Below are 21,573 nucleotides of genomic sequence, written 5' to 3' on the forward strand. Positions count from 1 at the left end.
AACACACTTAGTTTATACAATCATTGGTCGATTTCCCCCATAGCATATCCAATTGCAGGCTAGCAACTCTCCAAATAGGGCGGGCTCCAGGGATGTCTTTATTGTTTTGAATCTCATCACACTTCCCTATTTCATGGCTGGATATAGCAGCCCCTCGTCTGACTCATGTCTGACTTTTGCTTTTTCGCGTAACTCGTGTTTGACCACAACTCTGAGTAATCCTTTGTTTGTGTCGACAGGGCAAATATCGCAGCTGAACAATTTCTCTTGGCCATTTTCCCATGATCCCTTACTAACACATTTGCAAACCTTCTATCTACATTCTCAACCTTTGTTCTTTCTGTAGTGCTGCTTTGACTGTGGTGCCAAGAATCCGAGCTGGGCCAGTATTACCTACGGGATCTTCCTGTGCATCGACTGCTCTGGAATCCATCGCTCGCTGGGAGTTCACCTCAGCTTCATCAGGTTCGGAAACACAACTTACCCTCAGGGGCATGGGCAAACAGGCACCCCCCCCCCACCATTTTCTATGTTTCTATGATGATGATGGCTGTATCCAGAAACACAGGGTAGCTGGGGGTTGCCGAGGTTGTTACACAGAAACATAAAAAATAGGAGCAGGAACAGGCCATTCGGCCCATCGAACCTGCACCACCATTCAATATGATCATGGCTGAACATGCAACTTCAGTACCCCATTCCTGCTTTCTCTCCATACCCCTTGATCCCTTTAGCCATAAGGGCCACATAGAAACATAGAAAATAGGTGCAGGAGTAGGCCATTCAGCCCTTCTAGCCTACACCACCATTCAGTGAGTTCATGGCTGAACATGCAACTTTAGTACTCCATTCCTGCTTTCTCGCCATACCCCTTCATCCCCCTAGTAGTAAGGACTACATCTAACTCCTTTTTGAATATATTTAGTGAATTGGCCTCAACAACTTTCTGTGGTCGAGAATTCCACAGGTTCACCACTCTCTGGGTGAAGAAGTTTCTCCTCATCTCGGTCCTAAATGGCTTACCCCTTATCCTCAGACTGTGACCCCTGGTTCTGGACTTTCCCAACATTGGGAACATTCTTCCTGCATCTAACCTGGCTAAACCCGTCAGATTTTTAAACGTTTCTATGAGATCCCCTCTCATTCTTCTGAACTCCAGTGAATACAAGCCCAGTTGATCCAGTCTTTCTTGATATGTCAGTCCCGCCACCTCGGGAATCAGTCTAGTGAACCTTTGCTGCACTCCCTCAATAGCAAGAATGTCCTTCCTCAGATTAGGGGACCAAAACTGTACACAATACTCAAAGTGTGGCCTCACCAAGGCCCTGTACAACTGTAGCAACACCTCCCTGCCCCTGTACTCAAATCCCCTCGCTATGAAGGTCAACATGCCATTTGCCTTCTTCACCGCCTGCTGTACCTGCATGCCAACTTTCAATGACTGATGTACCATGACACCCAGATCTCGTACCTCCCCTTTTCCTAATCTGTTCCTATTCAGATAATATTCTGCCTTCCTGTTTTTGCCACCAAAGTGGATAACCTCACATTTATCTACATTATACTGCATCTGCCATGCATTTGCCCACTCACCTAACCTGTCCAAGTCACCCTTCAGCCTCTTAGCATCCTCCTCACAGCTCACACTGCCACCTAGTTTAGTGTCATCTGCAAACTTGGAGATATTACATTCAATTCCTTCATCCAAATTCTTAATGTATATTGTAAAGAGCTGGGGTCCTCGCACTACCCCACTAGTCACTGCCTGCCATTCTGAAAAGGACCCGTTTATCCCGACTCTCTGCTTCCTGTCTGCCAACCAGTTCTCTATCCACATCAATACATTACCCCCAATAACATGTGCTTTAATTTTGCACACCAATCTCTTATGTGGGACCTTGTCAGAAACCTTTTGAAAGTCCAAATACACCACATTCACTGGTTCTCCCTTGTCCACTCTGCTAGTTACATCCTCAAAAAATTCCAGAAGATTTGTCAAGCATGATTTCCCTTTCATAAATCCTTGCTGATTGGACCGATCCTGTCATTGCTTTCCAAATGCGCTGCTATTTTCATCCTTAATAATTGATTCCAACATTTTTCCCACTACTGATGTCAGGCTAACCGGTCTATAATTACCCATTTTCTCTCTCCCTCCTTTTTAAAAAAAGTGGTGTTACATTAGCTACCCTCCAGTCCACAGAAACTGATCCAGAGTCGATAGACTGTTGGAAAATGATCACCAATGCATCCACTATTTCTAGGGCCACTTCCTTAAGTATTCTGGGATGCAGACTATCAGTCCCCGGGGATTTATCGGCCTTCAGTCCCTTCAATTGTTGGTAGCTTTGCATGCTGCCCCTGAACGATGATGTGTTTCTCAGGGTCTGGGTGTGTCACTGAGCCCAGGGGCCATCTCCACACTCTGTGCATTCAGCTGCTCTCAGCTCAGGCAACAATAGGGGTGTCGCTGTGCCTCAGGGCCCCTGGGTAGATAATGCCAAGCTCCGCCAGGTTTCAAAGCAGGGGCCTCGGTCTGTCGACCCTGATGCACGGGGTCTATGATTTGTACACTCTATTTTGCTGCTTTATCTGCAGATCGACGGAGCTGGACTGGAATTGGAGCTTGTTCCAGCTGCGGTGTATGCAGGTCGGAGGGAACGCACTGGCGGTGAGTGAGTTCCAGTGTTCAGTGTCACTCTTACTGTAAGCTCAGCCCCAGGGGGAGGGTCCCTGCAGGGTACTACACTGAGGGGACACCAAGCTCCCTCTACACTGTCCCTCAAACACTCCCAGGACAGGTACAGGGGGTTAGATACAGAGTAAAGCTCCCTCTACACTGTCCCATCAAACACTCCCAGGGCAGGTACAGCACGGGGTTAGATACAGAGTAAAGCTCCCTCTACACTGTCCCATCAAACACTCCCAGGGCAGGTACAGGGGGTTAGATACAGAGTAAAGCTCCCTCTACACTGTCCCATCAAACACTCCCAGGGCAGGTACAGCACGGGGTTAGATACAGAGTAAAGCTCCCTCTACACTGTCCCATCAAACACTCCCAGGGCAGGTACAGGGGGTTAGATACAGAGTAAAGCTCCCTCTACACTGTCCCATCAAACACTCCCAGGGCAGGTACAGGGGGTTAGATACAGAGTAAAGCTCCCTCTACACTGTCCCTCAAACACTCCCAGGGCAGGTACAGCACGGGTTAGATACAGAGTAAAGCTCCCTCTACACTGCCCCATCAAACACTCCCAGGGCAGGTACAGCACGGGTTAGATACAGAGTAAAGCTCCTTCTACACTGCCCCATCAAACACTCCCAGGGCAGGTACAGCACGGGGTTAGATACAGAGTAAAGCTCCCTCTACACTGTCCCTCAAACACTCCCAGGGCAGGTACAGCACGGGTTAGATACAGAGTAAAGCTCCCTCTACACTGTCCCTCAAACACTCCCAGGGCAGGTACAGCACGGGTTAGATACAGAGTAAAGCTCCCTCTACACTGCCCCATCAAACACTCCCAGGGCAGGTACAGCACGGGTTAGATACAGAGTAAAGCTCCCTCGACACTGCCCCATCAAACACTCCCAGGGCAGGTACAGCACGGGGTTAGATACAGAGTAAAGCTCCCTCGACACTGCCCCATCAAACACTCCCAGGGCAGGTACAGCACGGGGTTAGATACAGAGTAAAGCTCCCTCGACACTGCCCCATCAAACACTCCCAGGGTGGGTACAGCACGGGGTTAGATACAGAGTAAAGCTCCCTCTACACTGTCCCATCAAACACTCCCAGGGCAGGTACAGGGGGTTAGATACAGAGTAAAGCTCCCTCTACACTGTCCCATCAAACACTCCCAGGGCAGGTACAGCACGGGTTAGATACAGAGTAACGCTATAAAGATTTAAGTGAACTCCCCGCATTGTGGAGACTTTGTTGACGCCTCTCAATGGCGAAGAGCAGGTGTGAGCTGCAAATGTTGAAGCTGAGACAGCTTGTGTTGGTTGTTGCTGTGTGTTGCCCTTGAGTTATTCCCACATGGTCAATGATGGGTTTTGACCTTGATCCCCTCAGACTGCCTTCTTTCACCAGCATGACTGCACGACGAGCGATACCAATGCCAAGTACAACAGCCGAGCGGCTCAGATGTACCGACAGAAGGTCAGGACATCAGCAGCAGACAAGTGCGGTGGGGAGGTAGGGCACTTGTGTCGCCTTCGGTCACGGTGCTTTCATTGATGTTTGCGGGGTCATGGTGCGTGCTGGGTCATGGGGTCACAATGCGTGTGTTGTCACGGTGCGCACGTGGTCACAATGCGTGCGTTGTCACAGTGCGTGCGGGGTCGCGGTGCCAGTTGCAGGGCGTGCTGTGTGCGCTCCTTCACTGTGTTTAGCAGTATTTGGTTTCTCTCGCCAGCTGTGGATCGATGACTCCAGCACTGCGCACAATCCCTCCCCACAGCACCAAGGTAGCGATTTCTTTGCCGAGCACTTCCAGGTCAGTCTCCTTCCGAATGCGATCTTTTCAGTCGGCTCGCTGGACGTAAGCTTCTGACTGTCGATGTTTTACTCTCAGGGCTCTGCTGATTGGGAAACAAGTCTGGAGTCAGGGATCCGAAGTGCGGAGCAGGTAACAGAGGGAACGCAGACACCACCGACACAGCGGGGGATCGGTACCGAGCACTGGGGTAGGTGTACAGAGGGGAGCAACGTGAAAATCCATGTCCCCGTTTCAGTCTGTCTATACACAGTGTGTATACGGGGCACGTACACAGTGTGTATACGGGGCACGTACACAGTGTGTATACGGGGCACATACACACCGAGACACTGTGTATACAGGGCACATACACACCCAGAGAGTGTGTATACAGGGCACATACACACCCAGACAGTGTGTATACAGGGCACATAAACACCGAGACAATGTGTATACAGGCACATACACACCGGGACAATGTGTATATAGGGCACATGCACACAGAGGCAGTGTTTATACAGGGCACATACACACCCAGAAGTGTGTATACAGAACACATACACACCGAGACAGTGTGTATACAGGGCATATACACATCCAGACAGTGTGTATACAGGGCACATACACACCCAGAGAGTGTGTATACAGGACACATACACACCCAGAGAGTGTGTATACAGGGCACATACACACCGAGACAGTGTGTATACAGGGCACATACACACCCAGACTGCGTATACAGGACACAGACACACCGAGACAGTGTGTATACAGGGCAGATACACACCGAGACAGTGTGTATACAGGGCACAAACACATCCAGACAGTGTGTATACAGGCACATACACACTGAGATAGTGTGTATACAGGGCATATACACATCGAGACTGTGTATACAGGGCACATACACACCGAGACACTGTGTATACAGGGCACATACACACCCAGAGAGTGTGTATTCAGGGCACATACACACCCAGACAGTGTGTATACAGGGCACATAAACACCGAGACAATGTGTATACAGGCACATACACACCGGGACAATGTGTATACAGGGCACATGCACACCGAGGCAGTGTTTATACAGGGCACATACACACCCAGACTGCGTATACAGGACACAGACACACCGAGACAGTGTGTATACAGGGCACCTACACACCGAGGCAGTGTGTATACAGGGCACATACACACCGAGACAGTGTATACAAGGCATATATACATCCAGACAGTGTGTATACAGGGCACAAACACATCCAGACAGTGTGTATACAGGCACATACACACTGAGATACTGTGTATACAGGGCATATACACATCCAGACAGTGTGTATACAGGACACATACACACCCAGACAATGTGTATACAGGACACATACACACCAGGACAATGTGTATACAGGGCACATGCACACCGAGGCAGTGTTTATACAGGGCACATACACACCCAGAAGTGTGTATACAGGACACATACACACCGAGACAGTGTGTATACAGGGCACATACACACCCAGACTGCGTATACAGGACACAGACACACCGAGACAGTGTGTATACAGGGCATATACACTGCCAGACAGCAGACAGTGTGTATACAGGGCACATACACACCGAGACAGTGTGTACACAGGCACAAACACATCCAGACAGTGTGTATACAGGCACATACACACCGAGATAATGTGTATACTGGCACATACACACCGACACAGTTTGTACACAGGACGAACTGAAACAGACTTTGTGGAAACGGCTAAGCACTGAGAGTCTACTGCACTGTCGGAGGTGCACTACTGAGGGAGTGCCGCAATATTGGAGGGGCAATACTGAGGGAGTGCCGCACTGTCAGAGGGGCAGTACTGAGGGAGTGATGCACTGTCGGTGGGGCAGTACTGAGGGAGTGCTGCACTGTCGGAGGAGCAGTACTGAGGGAGCGCCGCACTGTCGAAGGGACAGTACTGAGGGAGTGATGCATTGTCGGGGGGGCAGTACTGAGGGACCCACTGTGGTGGGTCGGAGTCACCCCATGGTGCTGTGTGTGAGATACTGGATAAGACTGATAGATTGACTGATCTGTCCTCTGTTACAGAGTCGGAGCAAGGACCCAGCATCGAGCACCTCTGCACTTCTCTGGAGGCCATGTTAGGTAAGTGTGACTGAGTGACGTCTGCTGTAATTTGCCACTGAGCTGCGCCTGCCTTACGGGCATTGGGCCCAGTTCTGGGCCAGGAGCGACCTGTTCAAGGTGGTCGAGTCGCACCTGGGCCCAATGTCCTCGCGGGGAGATTAACTCATTCTGTGGCAGGTGGATGGGCACCAGGATGAAACATTCGAGAGGAGAAATAAGGTGCACAGAGGGCTGGGAGAGGCAAATAGCACTGTTGTTGAGAAAAAGGAGCGATCAGACAGGGGAACTGTGAAGCTGTGTGCGGTGGGTTTGGAGTGCATGTGTGTAAATGCAGGCAGTGTGGTAAATAAGGCCTGTGAGCTGCAAGCACCAGTGATATAGCGGCATTAACGGGACTGTGATATAGCGGCATTAACACAGACCTCGCTCAAAGAAAGTGAAGACTGGGAACTTCCTATTCCTGGTTACAAGGTATTCAGGAACGATAAGGAAAGAGAAAAAGAAGGGCAGTGGCAGTATTGATCAAACGAACGATTACAGGACTGCAGAGGATCGGTTTAATTGCAGATTCAAAGACAAAATCTGCTTGGTTCGAATGAAGGAACAATAAAGGAGCTATTACGCTGCTGGGTGTTAACTGTAGGCCGACAAATTGTGGGAAGGAGATAGAGAGGCAAATTACAGAAAGATCTAAGGACTACAGAGTAGTGATACTGGGAGACTTCAATTTCCCGAATATAGACTGGGATAGTCACAGTGTAAAGGGCAGAGAGCGGGAGGGGAGGAATTCCTGAAATGTGTACGAGAGAACTTTCTTGATCAGTGTGTTTCCAGCCCAATGAGGAAGGAAGCAGTGCTGGATCTGGGTCTGGGGAATGAAGTGGGGCATGTTTCAGTGGGGGAGCATTTGGGGAAGAGTAATCATAATATTTTAAAAATAATATTCATTCACGGGATCTGGACGTCGCTGCCAAGGCCGGCACTTATTGTCCATCCCTAATTGCCCTCGAGATGATGGTGGTGAGCCGCCGCCTTGAACCGCTGCAGTTCATGTGTTCCAGGAGTTTGACCCAGCGACAATAAAGGAACGGTGATATATTTCCAAGTCAGGATGGTGTGTGACTCGGAGGGGAATGTGGAGGTGATGTTGTTCCCATGCGCCTGCTGCCCATGTCCTTTTAGGGGGTAGAGGTTGCGGGTTTGGTTTAGAATAGTAATGGAAAAGGACAAGGAGCAATTAAGTGTAAAAATATTTAACGGGAGAAGAGCTAATTTCAGTGAGTTGAAAAGGGATTTGGGCCAGGTGGATTGGACTCAACAATTGGCAGGCAGAGGGGTAAGAAGGGCAAGTTGGTGAAGATAGATTGGAAATATAGATTCAAAGGTATGGCAGTAGATAAGCAGTGATTGCATTTAAATCAATATTTCATAATTCTCAACAAAAGTACATTCCATTGAGAAACAAAAACTCCACAGGAAAAGTGATCCATCCGTGGCTAACGAAAGAAGTGAAGGATAGCATTAGATTGAAAGAAACTTATAATGTTGTGAAGAATTGCAGTAAGCCTGAGGATTGGGAGAGTTTCAGAAACCAGCAAAGGGTGACCAAAAAATTGATAAAATGGGAAAAAATAGACTGAGAGAAAACCAGCAAGAAATATAAAAACAGAATGTAAGAGTTTCTACAAGTACGTAAAGAGGAAGAGAGTAGCAAAATAAACATTGGCCCCTTAGAGACTGAGACAGGAGGAATTATTCTGGGAATAAGGAAATGGCAGAAACATTAAACAAATATTTTGTTCACAGTAGAAGACGCAAAAAGCAAACCTAAAATGGTGGGGATCCAAGAGCCTAATGAGAGTCAGGAACTTACTGTAATCAATATAAGTAGAGAAAAAGTAACAGAGAAGCTAATGGGACTAAAAGCCGACAAATCCCCGGGACCTGATGGCCCACATCCTCGGGTTATAAAGAGGTGACTGCAGAGACGGTGGATGCATTGGTTGTGATCTTCCAAAATGCCCCAGATTGGAGAACGGTTCCCGCGGATTGGAAGGTAGCAAATGTAACCCCGCTATTCAAGAAAGGAGGAAGAGAGAAAACAGGGAACTACAGACCAGTTACCCTGACATAAGCATTGGGAAAATGCTGGAATCCATTGTTAACGAAGTGGTATCAAGGCACTTAGATAATATGATTAGGCAGAGTCAACATGGTTTTATGAAAGGGAAATCGTGTTTAGAGTTTTTTGAGGATGTAACGAGCAGGGTGGATAAAGGGGAACCAGTAGATGTAGTATATTTGGATTTCCAAAAGGCATTTGATAAGGCGCCACATAAAAGGTTATTACACAAGATAAGGGCTCATGGGATTGGAGGTAATGTATTGGCATGGATAGAGGATTGGTTAACGGACAAAAAACAGAGTAGGGATAAACCGGTCTTTTTCAGGTTGTCAGGCTGTAACTAGTGGGATGCCGCAGGGATCAGTGCTGGGCCCTCAGCTATTTACTATCTATATTAATGATCTAGATGAAGGGACCGAGTGTAATGTATTTAAGTTTGCTGGCGATACAAAGCTAGGTGGGACAGTAAGCTGTGAGGAGAACACAAAGCGGCTGCAAAGGGATATAGATAGACTGAGTGAGTGGGCAGTGAGGTGGCGGATGGGGAAATGTGAGGTTAGTCACTTTGGTAGGAAGAGTAAAAAAACAGAATATTTTTTAAATGGTGAGAAACTGTTTAATGTTGGTGTTCAGAGATTCGGATGTCCCTTGTGCAAGAAACAGAAAGCTAGCATACAGGTACAGCAAGCAATAAGGAAGGCAAATGGCATGTTGTCCTTTATTGCAGGGGGTTGGGTATAAGAGTAAGGAAGTCTTGCTACAGTTGTACAGGGCCCTGGTGAGACCACACCTGGAGTACTGTGTACAGGGCCTTGGTGAGACCACACCTGGAGTACTGTGTACAGGGCCCTGGTGAGATCACACCTGGAGTACTGTGTACAGGGCCCTGGTGAGACCACACCTGGAGTACTGTGTACAGGGTCCTGGTGAGACCACACCTGGAGTATTGTGTACAGGGCCCTGGTGAGACCACACCTGGAGTACTGTGTACAGGGCCCTGGTGAGACCACACCTGGAGTACTGTGTACAGGGCCCTGGTGAGACCACACCTGGAGTACTGTGTACAGGGCCCTGGTGAGACCACACCTGGAGTACTGTGTACAGGGCCCTGGTGAGACCACACCTGGAGTACTGTGTACAGGGCCCTGGTGAGACCACACCTGGAGTACTGTGTACAGTTTTGGTCTCCTTATCTAAGGAAGGATATACGTGCCTGGGAGGCAGTACAATGGAGGATCACTGGATTGATTCCTGGGATGAGAGGGCTGTCCAATGATGAGAGATTGTGTAGAATGGGCCTACACTCTCTGGGAGCAGCAGCGGGAGCTGAGGCAAGGCAGAGCCCATAAAAGGCAGGGCTAAACAGGTAACATTTGAAAGGGAGGTCAGAGTTTAAAAGTGATGTCGGCACAAGGGCAGTAGCTGATTGGTGAAAAGTGGGTGAGTGTTTTTTTCCTGTTAAGAAAGTACTTAGGGCTCAAATTTCCCAGGAGTTGCCCCGCTTTTTTTGGAGCAAGTAGCTTTTTTTGGAGTAAGTTTAAAAATCGCAAATTTCCCCATTTAACTTGCTCCAGTGTAAGTCAGTTAGTTAGTTTTTTTTTTAAGTTTATTTTTTTCTCTCCCAAAGGGCGTGTGACCAGCCACGTACGGCTCTTTTGGCCATAGAAGTAAATTTGGCCAGCTGAAAGTTACTCCAAACTAACTTAGGCCAGTGTATGTGGCCACTTTTGTAGGCACAGAAAAACCTTATCTACGTTTAAGAAATCAGCGCAGGTAGCCAGAGATGGCGGGGTGGGGGGGGGGGGGGGCGGTGCGGAGGTAAGTTAGAGAATTCTGAAATACTAAACACCTTCACAACATCAGCACAACATCAAAACATCTTCAGCACAACATCTTCATAACATCATCAAAAATAATTGAAAGGTAAATTAGCTGCTGAAAATAGAGCACTCCTGCCTTACCGACTGCAGAACACACCGGCTAGCCCTCCCGCCAGGACTAGGGGCGGCAGGCACACATGACTGTAGGGGTGAGGGATGTTGTTTTAACAGTTGTCCCGAAATGTTGTGTGGTGATAATGGAACATGATTCAGTCTTAATGCAAAAAATCTTTTATTGGAAAGTTTACAATGTACTTCAACAACAACAACAACAACAAAGAAGGCTGCACCCATCCCTCACCCACATATCGGGGAAAGTGCACTTTCTCATAGAGGTGGTGGGGGTAGGGGTGAGGGCTGGGGGCCCGGCTGGGGTCTGACCGGTGACTGGTGCGAGGATTGCAGTGGAGTGGCATTTGAGTATCCGGCCTTTGTGCCCTTATTGCAGCAGCTAGCTCCCTCATGGCCTCTGCCATCGTTTGCACTCCCTCTGACATGCCCGCTCTCAGTTCCCGTCTCAGTGCTGAGATTTCACCCGACAGTGTCGCAACCTCATCACACACCCCACTGACGGTGGCCACGAGTGATTGGGTAAAGGCATTGGTCTCCTCACCCAATGACATAACCTGATGTACATCTGATGAAGGCTGCATCTCAGGAGAGACTGGTCGGCTTCTCCTTCCCCTCGCCATGGGTCTGCCTAGTGGTACCCCTCCAGTGTGAGGCGCAGGCTGGGACGGTGGGGCACTGGGTGTCCCAACCTGCATTCCACCACCGCCACTGGGACCCGCAACCTCGGAAGGTGTGAAACCAAGGAATGTTGTGGCAGAGCTCATGGAGGTGCCTGGCAAAGTGATGCCCTGTCCCATGGACTGATCCATATCACCATCAGCATTCTCCCGCACACTGATCCATGGACCCTCCTCCCCCCACCCGTCTTGGTCTGGAACACACGTATCTGGATCGTCTGGTGGATCTTCAGGATGTTCAGGAGTGTCTTCTTCTTCTGCAAAATACAACAGAACAGTCAAATGGTAAGCAGCACAGGAGGTGGCAGGATGGGTGGTATGAGTAGTCTGATGTGTAGCAGGCCAGGCAGAGGTTAATTTGAAGGGCGACGATGCATTTTAATGACTCACCCTCACCCTCGCGTGTGGGTCCAGCTTGTGCAGAGCTGATTCTTTTTCTGCCGGTGCGACTCAGCAAGGCAGCGACCCTCTGTACCAGGGGTGAGAGTTGGTGCAGATTTAGCGACCCTCCTCCTGTTCTAGTTCTCTCCCTTTTGTTGTCGGCCAATTTCTTCTGCAAAGATGAAAATATAATTTTTCACACGTGGTGTGCTTCTGATGGGGGGGACATATACAGATGGTCACATTTACAATTACAATTCCATTTAAAGATGAAGATAATACTTACACTCACTACTTGACCAATGTCCTGACATTTCTTTTTACACTGGCTTCCAGTTCTTGTGGTACTCCCCCTGCGGAGTATTCTTCTGCAATTAGGTTCCATCGTCTCCTCATTTCTTTGGGTGGAACTTTTGTGGGACCACTCTCACTGATATCCAGCTCCAGCCATTTCTCCTCAATGACAGTGACTAGTTTCTCCACTGCCTCATGCAAGAGGTTCTTTGTTCTTGTTGCATGCTCTTGCGTCATTGGTGTCTTGGACTTACACTCAGGTGATTTTGAAAACGCACAGTACTCACCTTTCTTCCACCTATGCAGCACTCCTTTCCACCCCCTCAGCCACCCAAAAATCACAATTCACACCTTACCTTTATATATGGCCCACTGCCAATGCTGCTGAGGCACTGAGGACACTCTCCCTTTAATTGGCCGATTGCCAAGGTTCCTGCCCCATTGCGCATGCGCGCACGCTCAAACAGACATGCGTCCCCCTCGAGGACACGCTGAGCCCAAGCTCCGCCCCCTCTACCGGCTGCCCTGAACAAGCGCGGCCCAAGCTCCGCCCCCTCTGCCGGCTGCGCTGAACAAGCGCGTCCCAAGCTCCGCCCCCCTGCCAGCTGCGCTGAACAAGCACGGCCCAAGCTCCGCCCCCTCTGCTGGCTGCACTGAACAAGCGCGTCCCAAGCTCCGCCCCCTCTGCTGGCTGCGTTGAACAAGCGCGGCCCAAGCTCCGCCCCCTCTGCTGGCTGCACTGAACAAGCGCGGCCCAAGCTCCGCCCCCTCTGCTGGCTGCGCTGAACAAGCGCGGCCCAAGCTCCGCCCCCTCTGCTGGCTGCGCTGAACAAGCGCATCCCAAGCTCCGCCCCCTCTGCTGGCTGCACTGAACAAGCGCATCCCAAGCTCCGCCCCCTCTGCTGGCTGCGCTGAACAAGCGCGGCCCAAGCTCCGCCCCCCCGCAGGTTTCTTAGCGCCACACCACGGGACCACAGGGATCCAGGAACAGCCAAATTATCCCGGTAAGTTTTCGGCGCGTTTTTTCCCCCATGAAGTCGGTGCTCCACATCGAACTACGCTGCTCTAATCGGCTGGGGAAATTTGGGGCCTTAGTCTTTAAATAAAGGTTAGTTCTTAATCTTTTAAATAAAGGAGCCGCAATTAAATTACTAAGTGATATTTCTAATTTAAAAAACCTAATTAATTCAATCAGCTGTTTGCTGAGTAGCAGCTGGGTGTGTTGTGCTAAGGTTTAGAGTTTTTCTAGTTGATAGTTGCGAGTATAACTCGAGGGATGGCAGGGAAACTCAGTCCTGTGGATTGCACATCCTATGGCACGTGGGAAGTCCCGGGTGCTTCGCGCAGCTGGGACGACCACGTGTGCAGGAGGTGTCTCCAGCTGCACCAACTCGAGCTCCGTGTTTTGGAGCTTGAGCGGCAGCTGGGGTCACCGTGGTGCATCCACAAGACAGAGAGCTACGTGGATAGCACATTTCTAGAGGTGGTCACCCCGCAGCTTAAGGGTGTGCAGGCAGAGAGGGAGAGGGAGTGGGTGACCACCAGACAGAAGAGGAGGACTAGGCAGATAGAGCAGGAGTCCCCCTGAGTCTATCTCGCTCTCCAACCGGTATTCTGTTCTGAGTGCCGGGGAGGGCGATGGTGCCTCTGGGGAGTGCAGCCAGAACCACATCCATGGCACCACGGGTGGCTCAGCTGCACAGGGGGCGGGGGCAGGGGGTGGGGGGGTTTTGCTCGTGCTGTTGGGGAGGGTTTAAACTAGCTTGGCAGGGGGATGGGAACCTGCAAATAGATTCAGTAGGGAGGGGAGTAAAGCTGGAATTGGAAAGCAAAAATATAGAAAGTGAATTTGAAGGACAGAGGAAGTATGGGCTAGAAAGTAGTCAACAGGGAGGTCTGGCTGTACTGAATGGTATGTACCTCATTGCAAGGAGTACAGCAAATAAGGCAGATGAGTTGAGAGCATAGATAGATAGTTGGGAGTATGATGTTACAGCTATTACTGCGACATGTGTAAAAAAGGGGCAGGTATGGCAGCTCAACATTCCTGGTAACAGGATCTTCAGACGGGATAGAGAGGGGTAGAAAAAAAGGGAGGCTTATGACAGATATCCTGCAGAAACCCTCGAGTATAGAAAGTGCAGGGTGAAATTAAAAAAGATATTAGGAAAGCAAAGAGAGAGCACAAAAAATTCTTGGCAAAGAAAGGGGGGGGTGGTGTTGGGGGGGTTCGCGGTATTGATTAAAGAAACTATTACAGCCGTGAGGAGGGATGATATGTTAGAGGGATCATCAAATGAGGCCATATGGGCCATACTGAAGAACAAAAAAAGGGCGATCACACTGCTGGGAGTGTACTATAGACCCCCCGTCAGAGGGAGATAGAAGAGCAAATATGTCGGCACATTTCTGTGGTGCAAAAACTATAGGGCGGTGATAGTCGGGGATTTCAACTACCCTAATACTAACTGGGATAGAATTAGTGTGATTGGTATAGAGGGCGCGGAATTCCTAAAATGCATTCAGGAGAACTTTTTTAGCCAGTATGTAACAAGCCCAACACAGGAGGGGGCGGTTCTGGACTTAGTTTTAGGGAATGAAGCTGGGCAGGTGGAAGGGGTATCAGTGGGAGAGCATTTAGGTGCTAGTGATCATAATTCAGTTAGATTTAGGGTAGTTATGGAAAAGGACAAAGAGAGATCAGGAATAAAAGTTCTCAATTGAGGAAAAGCCAATATTACGAAGCTGAGCTGGGATTTAGCCAAAATGGACTGGAAACAGCTACTTGAAGGTAAACCGTGTCCGAGCAGTGGGAGGCATTCAAGGAGGAGATAGTGAGGGTCCCGAGCAATATGTACCCTTAAAGAAAAAGGGTGGGACTAACAAATCCAGAGCCCCCTAGATGTTGAGGGACATTCAGGGTAGGATAAAGGAAAAAAGGGAGGCTTATGACGGATACCGAGGGCTCAATACAGCAGAAACCCTCGAGTAAAGAAAGTGCAGGGTGAAATTAAAAAAGATATTGGGAAAGCAAAGAGAGAGCATGAAAAATTCTTGGCAAAGCAAATGCAAAGATGTTTTATAAATATATTAAGAGTAAGAAGATAACTAAAGATAGGGTAAGGCCTATTAGAGACCATGGGCTCAATTTTCCCCAAAGCACTTTTTTGGCGTACTTGAAGAGTTAAGCCCGATTTTTTTTTTTGTGGCCCAAGTACGCCAAAAAAAATGGTGTAAGTTTCCCCTTAGGATCTCCCCATTTTGGCATGACCTAACCCGAGGGGGGTGGAGCCTTGATCTGCGCCAAAAAGATCAGGCTGCCATGGTAAACTGTGGGTGCTCCTGCTGCTGGTGAGGTCTGTCAGTTCTCCTGCCTGCGTTCTGTGCCTTCTCTTGCCTGCCGCTGCGATCTCTGAGTTCTTCTGCCTAGCGATGAGTTCTCCCGCCCCTAGCCCTGTCTGAATGGCCTCCCGGTCCGCTCCCCCGCTCCTGGCCGAGTGGTCTCCTCCCTCTCGGTCAAAGGCTTCCCCCCATCCTCTCTCCCTGCCCCCACCCCCTCCATCCCTCCACCCCCCCTCTCTCTCTCCCCCATCTCTCTCCCCCACCCCTCTCTCTTACCTTTCCTGCTGCTGCTGTGCGGGCATCTGCTGCACTTACCTGCGCCCATTTCCTTACCTGCACTGATTTCTTTAACTCTCCGCAAGGGTTTTCTCGAGTGGCCCCATACGCTGGCCTAAGTAGAAATGGAGCAACTATTAGCTGGCCAAAGTTGCCTAAATGGTCAGAACTGGCGTAGGTGGCTGGTAACGCCCCCTTTTGAGAAAAAAAACAACCTTAAAAAAAAACGTAACTAAGTGAGTTACTGGTGCAAATTGATTGGGGAAATTGGGGATTTTTAAGTTAGGCCAGAAAAAGCAGCCTGCTCCAAAAAAACAGAGCAATTCCTGGGGAGAATTGAGCCCATGAGGGTAATCAGTGTGTGGAGGCTGAAGTCGTGGGTATGGTTCGTAATGAATACTTTACGTCTGTTTTCACAAATGAGAGAGGCGATGCAGACACTGCGATCGAGGTGGAGGAATGTGAAACATTAGATAAAATAAACATTGTGAGAGAGGAAGTATTAAGCGGTTTAGCATCTTTGAAAGTGGATAAATCCCCAGGCCCGGATGAAATGTATTCCAGGCTGTTAAGAGAAGCAAAAGAGGAAATAGCTCTGACCATCATTTTCCAGTCCTCTCTGGCTACAGGTGAGATGCCAGAGGACTGCAGGACTGCTAATGTGGTACCTTTGTTGAAAAAGGGAGAAAGGAATAGACTGAGTAATTACAGGCCAGTCAGCCTAACCTCGGTGGTGGGAAAACTATTGGAAAAAATCCTGAGGGACAGGATAAATCTTCATTTAAAAAGACATGGATTAATCAAGGACAGTCAGCATGGATTTGTTAAGGGAAGGTTGTGTCTGACTAACCTGATTAAATTTTTTGAGGAGGTAACCAGGAGGGTCGATGAGGGCAGTGCGTACGATGTAGTGTATATGGATTGTAGCAAAGCTTTTGTTAAGGTCCCACATGGCAGACTGGTCACAAAAGTAAAAACCCATGGGATCCAGGGCAAAGTGGCAAGTTGGATCCAAAATTGTCTCCGAGGCAGGAAGCAAAGGGTAATGGTTGATGGGTGTTTTGGGGACTGGAAGGCTGTATCCAGTGGGGTTCCTCAGGGCTCAGTGCTGGGTCCCTTGCTTTTTGTGGTATATATCAATGATCGAGACTTGAATATAGGGGCTATGATCAAGAAGTTTGCAGATGATACTAAAATACGCCGTTTGGTTGATAATGAAGAAGAAAGCTGCGGACTGCAGGAAGATATCAATGTACAGGTCAGGTGGGCAGAGCAGTGGCAAATGGAATTTAATCCAGAGAAGTGTGAGGTAATGTGTTTGGGGAGAGCGAACAAGGCAAGGGAATACACATTAAATGGTAGGACACTGAGAAGTGTCGAGGAACAAAGGAACCTTAGAGTGCAGGTCCACAGATCCCTGAAGGTAGCAGGCTAGGCAGATAAGGTGGTTAAGAAGGCATACGGAATACTTACCTTTATTAACCAAGGCATGAAATACAAGAGCAGGGAACTGTATAAAACACTGGTTAGACCACAGCTGGAGTACTGCGTGCAGTTCTGGTCACCACATTACAGGAAGGACGTGATTGCACGGGAGAGGGTACAGAAATTCATGATGATGTTGCTGGAGTGGAAAAATCTTAGCTATAGATTGGAGGTGCTGGGTTTGTTTTCTTTGGAACAGAGGAGGCTGAGGGGAGACCTGATTGAGGTGTATAAAATTATGAGGGGAGTGGATAGGACGGACCTGTTTCCCTTAGCAGAGGGTCAACAACCAGGGGGCATAGATTTAAAGTAATTGGTAGAAGGTTTAGAGGGGATTTGAGGGAAATCTCTTCACCCAGAGGGAGGTGGGGGTCTGGAACTTACAGCCTGAAAGGGTGGTAGAGGCAGAAACCCTCACCACATTTAAAACATATTTGGATGTGCATCTTAAGTGCCGTAACCTGCAGGGCTACGGACCCAGAGCTGGAAAGTGGGATTAGGCTGGGTAGCTCTTGGTCGGCTGGTGCAGACACGATGGGCCGAAATGGCCTCCTTCCGTGCTGTAAATTTCTATAATTCTATGAATCATTGAAAGCGACAAGATTTTGAGGGGGATTAACACGGTAGATGCTGTGAGGTTGTTTCCCATGGCTGGAGAGTCTAGAACTAGGGGCACAGTGTCAGAATAAGGGATTGGTCATTTAGGACTGAGATGAGGAGGAATTTCTTCACTCAGAGAGTTGTGAACCTTTGGAATTCTCATCGCTAGAGGGCTGTGGGGGCTGAGTCTGTGAATATATTCAAGGCTGAGAATGATAGATTTTTGGAGTCTCCGGGAATCAAGGGATACGGGGGTCGAGCGGGAAAGTGGAGTTTGATCGATGATCAGCCACGATCTTATTGAATGGCGGAGCAGGCTCGAGGGGCCGTAGGGCCTACTCCTGCTCCTAAATTTTATGTTCTTAAAACAACAATTGAATATGGAGAGGGTTTCAGAGAGGAGATGGTTGGGGTACAGAGTACACACATTCCCATGAGAGGGAGAGGAAGGGAATCGAAGATGACTAAAGATATAGAGGTTAAATGAGACACGATGAGGAGGCAATTATACAGTTCATACCATAGAGAACCAAGCTGATCACGGAGATCTACACAAGAGGGAGTATGAGAATAGATTAGTGGCTAACATAAACAGAACCCAAAAGTATTTTATACACAGTAAGAGGGTAGTCGAAGGAAGGATGGGGCTGAGTAGGGGCCAAGAAGGAGATCTTGTGGGGGCAGAGGGCATGGCTGAGGCACTGAATGAGCACTTTACCTCTCTTTTCACTCGAGAGGCTGCTGCCAATGTGGCAGTAAAGGAGGACAGACAGACTGGTGGAACAGGCAGACACGTGGCTGGCGGGACTTAACACAGAGAGGTGTGAAGTGATAACTTTTGGAAGGAAGAATGAGGAGAGACAATATAAAGGGTACAGTTTAAAGGGAATGCAGGAACAGAGACTGGGGGGGGCGAGGGGGGGTACACAAATGTTTGAAGGTGACAGAACAAGTTGATCAGGCTGTTAAATAATGTTTGGGACCCTGGGCTTTAGTACGAGAGGCAGTGAGCACAAAAGCCAGGACGTTATCCTAAACCTTTATAAACACTGGTTAGGCCCCAGCTGGAGTATTGTGTCCAATTCTGGGCACCGCACTTTAGGCTGATGTCACGGCCTTGGAGAGGGTGCAGAGGAGATTGACCAGACTGGTCCCGGGACTGAGGGATTATGTTATGTGGAGAGATGGGAGAAACTGGGATTGATCTTAGAACAGAGAAGGTTGAGACGAGATTCGATAGTGTTCCAAATCACGAGGAGTTTTGATGGAGTAAATAAGGAGAAAGTGTTCCTCGTGGGAGGAGGGTTGGTAACCAGAGGACACAGATTGACGGTGATTGGCAAAGGAACCAGAGGCAACATGAGGAAACATTTCTTTACTCAGCCAGTTGTTGTGATCGGGAATACATTGCCTGACCGGGCACTGGGAGCAGATTCAATCCAAACGTTCAAAAGAGAATTTATAAATAAGTAAAGAGAGAAAAATTGTAGGGCTATGGGAGGGTGGGGCTAATTGGATAGGTCTATCTAAGAGGTGGAACTCAGGCACATTGGGCTGAATGACTCCACTCATCATAGAATGATAGAAAGTTACAGCACGGAAGGAGGCCATTGGCCCATCGTGTCTGCGCCGGCCGACAAAGATCTACCCAGCCGAATCCCACTTTCCAGTTCTTGATCCGTAGCCCTGTAGGTTACGACACTTTAAGTACACACCCAAATATGTTTTAAATGTGGTGAGGGTTTCTGCCTCTACCACCCTTTCAACCAATGAGTTCCACAGTGCAATCATGTCCTTCCTGTAATGCGGTGACCAGAACTGCACGCAGTACTCCAGCTGTGGCCTAACCAGTGTTTTATACAGTTCAAGCATAACCTCCTTGCTCTTGTACTCTATGCCATGGTTAATAAAGGCAAATATTCCGTATGCCTTCCTAACCACCTGGCCTTCTACCTTCAGGGATTTGTGGACCTGCACTCCAAAGTCCCTTTGTTCCTCGACACTTCTCAGTGTCCTACCATTTAATGTGTATTCCCTTGCCTTGTTAGCCTTCCCCCAATACATTACCTCACACTTCTCCGGATTGAATTCCATTTGCCACTGCTCTGCCCACCTGACCAGTCCATTGATATCTTCCTGCAGTCCGCAGCTTTCTTTTCATTATCAACCACACGGCCTGTTTTAGTGTCATCTGCAAACGTCTTAATCATTCCCCCTATATTCAAGTCTAGATTAGTGATATATACCACAAAAAGCAAGGGACTCAGCACTGAGCCCTGAGGAACCCCACTGGAAACATCCTTCCAGTCACAAAACACCCATCAACCATTACCCTTTGCTTCCTGCCTCGGAGCCAATTTTGGATCCAACTTACCACTTTGCCCTGGATCCCATGGGTTTTTACTTTTGTGACCAGTCTGCCATGTGGGGCCTTATCAAAAGCTTTGCTACAATCCATATACACTACATCGTACACACTGCCCTCATCGACCCTCCTGGTTAGGCAGACACAACCTTCCCTTAACAAATCCCTGATTAATCCGTGCCTTTCTAAATGAAGATTTATCGTGTCTCTCTCTCTCTCACTCTGTCTCTCTCCCTCACTCTGTCTCTCTCGGTCTCTCTCTTTCTCTCTGTTTTTCTCTCTCTCCCCCTTTGTCTCTCTCTCTCACTTTGTGTGTCTCTCTGCCTCTGTCTGTCTCTCTGCCTCTGTCTGTCTCTCTGCCTCTGTCTGTCTCTCTGCCTCTGTCTGTCTCTCTGCCTCTGTCTGTCTCTCTCCTCTCTGTCTGTCTCTCTCTCTGTCTGTCCCTCTCTTTTTGCCCCTCTCTCTCTCTCTTTGCCTCTGTCTCGCTGTGTGTGTCTCGATCTCTGTCTCGTTCTCTTTCTCTCTCTCTGTCTGTCTCTCTCTCCCTGATATCTTGCTGGGACTGGGTCTGCATGAACTGTGTCAGCTCCAAGGCTGTTGAATGCGGGAGGCTGGGTGTGTGATGCCTGAGTCACGAGCGGCTGAGCGTAATGAGCAGGATATCCTTGCTACCTCTCGCCCTTCTCTAACCAGTGTTTCTTTCCCCAGAGGTGAAGCCCAGCATTATTGGGAAAAAGAAAGCATCGACAGGCAGGAAGAGGGTGAGTGTAAGCAGTGAACTGGCTGCCTCCACACATTGCCACGTGTGACCACGTCCTGCCTCATTCTGTGCCTGTGCCTGAAGCCCATACTGACGCCGTGCAGCCAATGGGGGTAGGGAGTTGGTCCAGTGTACCACAAGACCAGAGACCAAGGTGGCTCAGCCTCCAGGACTGAGTTGTGAAGGAAAAATCCAATAATGAAACTTAACTGGAGAAAGCCCGAGGGGGACATATACATTGAACCTTACATTCGGCCCATCGTGTCTGTGCTGGCTCTTTGAAAGAGCCATCCATTAGTTCTACATGCCCCCCCCCCCCCTCCAAAGTTACTATTGAATCTGCCTCCGTCACCCTTCTAGACCGTGCGTTCCAGATCACAACTATATTCCATTTATCTCCCCTCTGGCTCTTGTGCCAATCACCTTCGGTCTGTGTCCTCTGGTTACTGACCCTTCTGCCTCTGCAAACAATTTCTCCTTATTTACTCTGGCAAAACACTTCATGAACACCTGTAATAAATCTCCTCTCTGGTGTCAGCTTCTCCCGTTCTGCTACATAATCCCGGACTGTAAATACTGGAAGGTGTGGGTGAGGTGGATGGGCCTGAGGGCTGTGAGACAAGGGGCAGGACACAGAGACAAGGTTAACATAGAAACATAGAGCAGATTTAGGGCAGAGGGCAGAGTTCATGTCTGAGGCCGAG

The 21,573-nt window shown here is 48.9% G+C and overlaps 1 protein-coding gene across 1 annotated transcript in view; it reads left to right on the forward strand.

Moving 5' to 3' along the window:
* Positions 1–346: 346 nt before the first annotated feature.
* Positions 347–21,573, forward strand: part of LOC139242084 (ADP-ribosylation factor GTPase-activating protein 2-like) — a gene marked incomplete at both ends in the record, with an annotated part of 31,274 nt that continues 10,047 nt past the window's right edge. Inside the window, 7 exons of the mRNA XM_070870229.1 lie at positions 347–465; positions 2,599–2,671; positions 4,076–4,198; positions 4,419–4,499; positions 4,578–4,689; positions 6,574–6,630; positions 20,818–20,870. Coding sequence (XP_070726330.1) covers positions 347–465; positions 2,599–2,671; positions 4,076–4,198; positions 4,419–4,499; positions 4,578–4,689; positions 6,574–6,630; positions 20,818–20,870 — 618 coding nt within the window. The remainder of the gene's footprint in view (positions 466–2,598; positions 2,672–4,075; positions 4,199–4,418; positions 4,500–4,577; positions 4,690–6,573; positions 6,631–20,817; positions 20,871–21,573) is intronic.

This window comes from Pristiophorus japonicus, unplaced genomic scaffold, assembly GCF_044704955.1.
Source record: "Pristiophorus japonicus isolate sPriJap1 unplaced genomic scaffold, sPriJap1.hap1 HAP1_SCAFFOLD_1209, whole genome shotgun sequence".
NCBI classification, from domain to species: Eukaryota; Metazoa; Chordata; class Chondrichthyes; family Pristiophoridae; genus Pristiophorus; species Pristiophorus japonicus.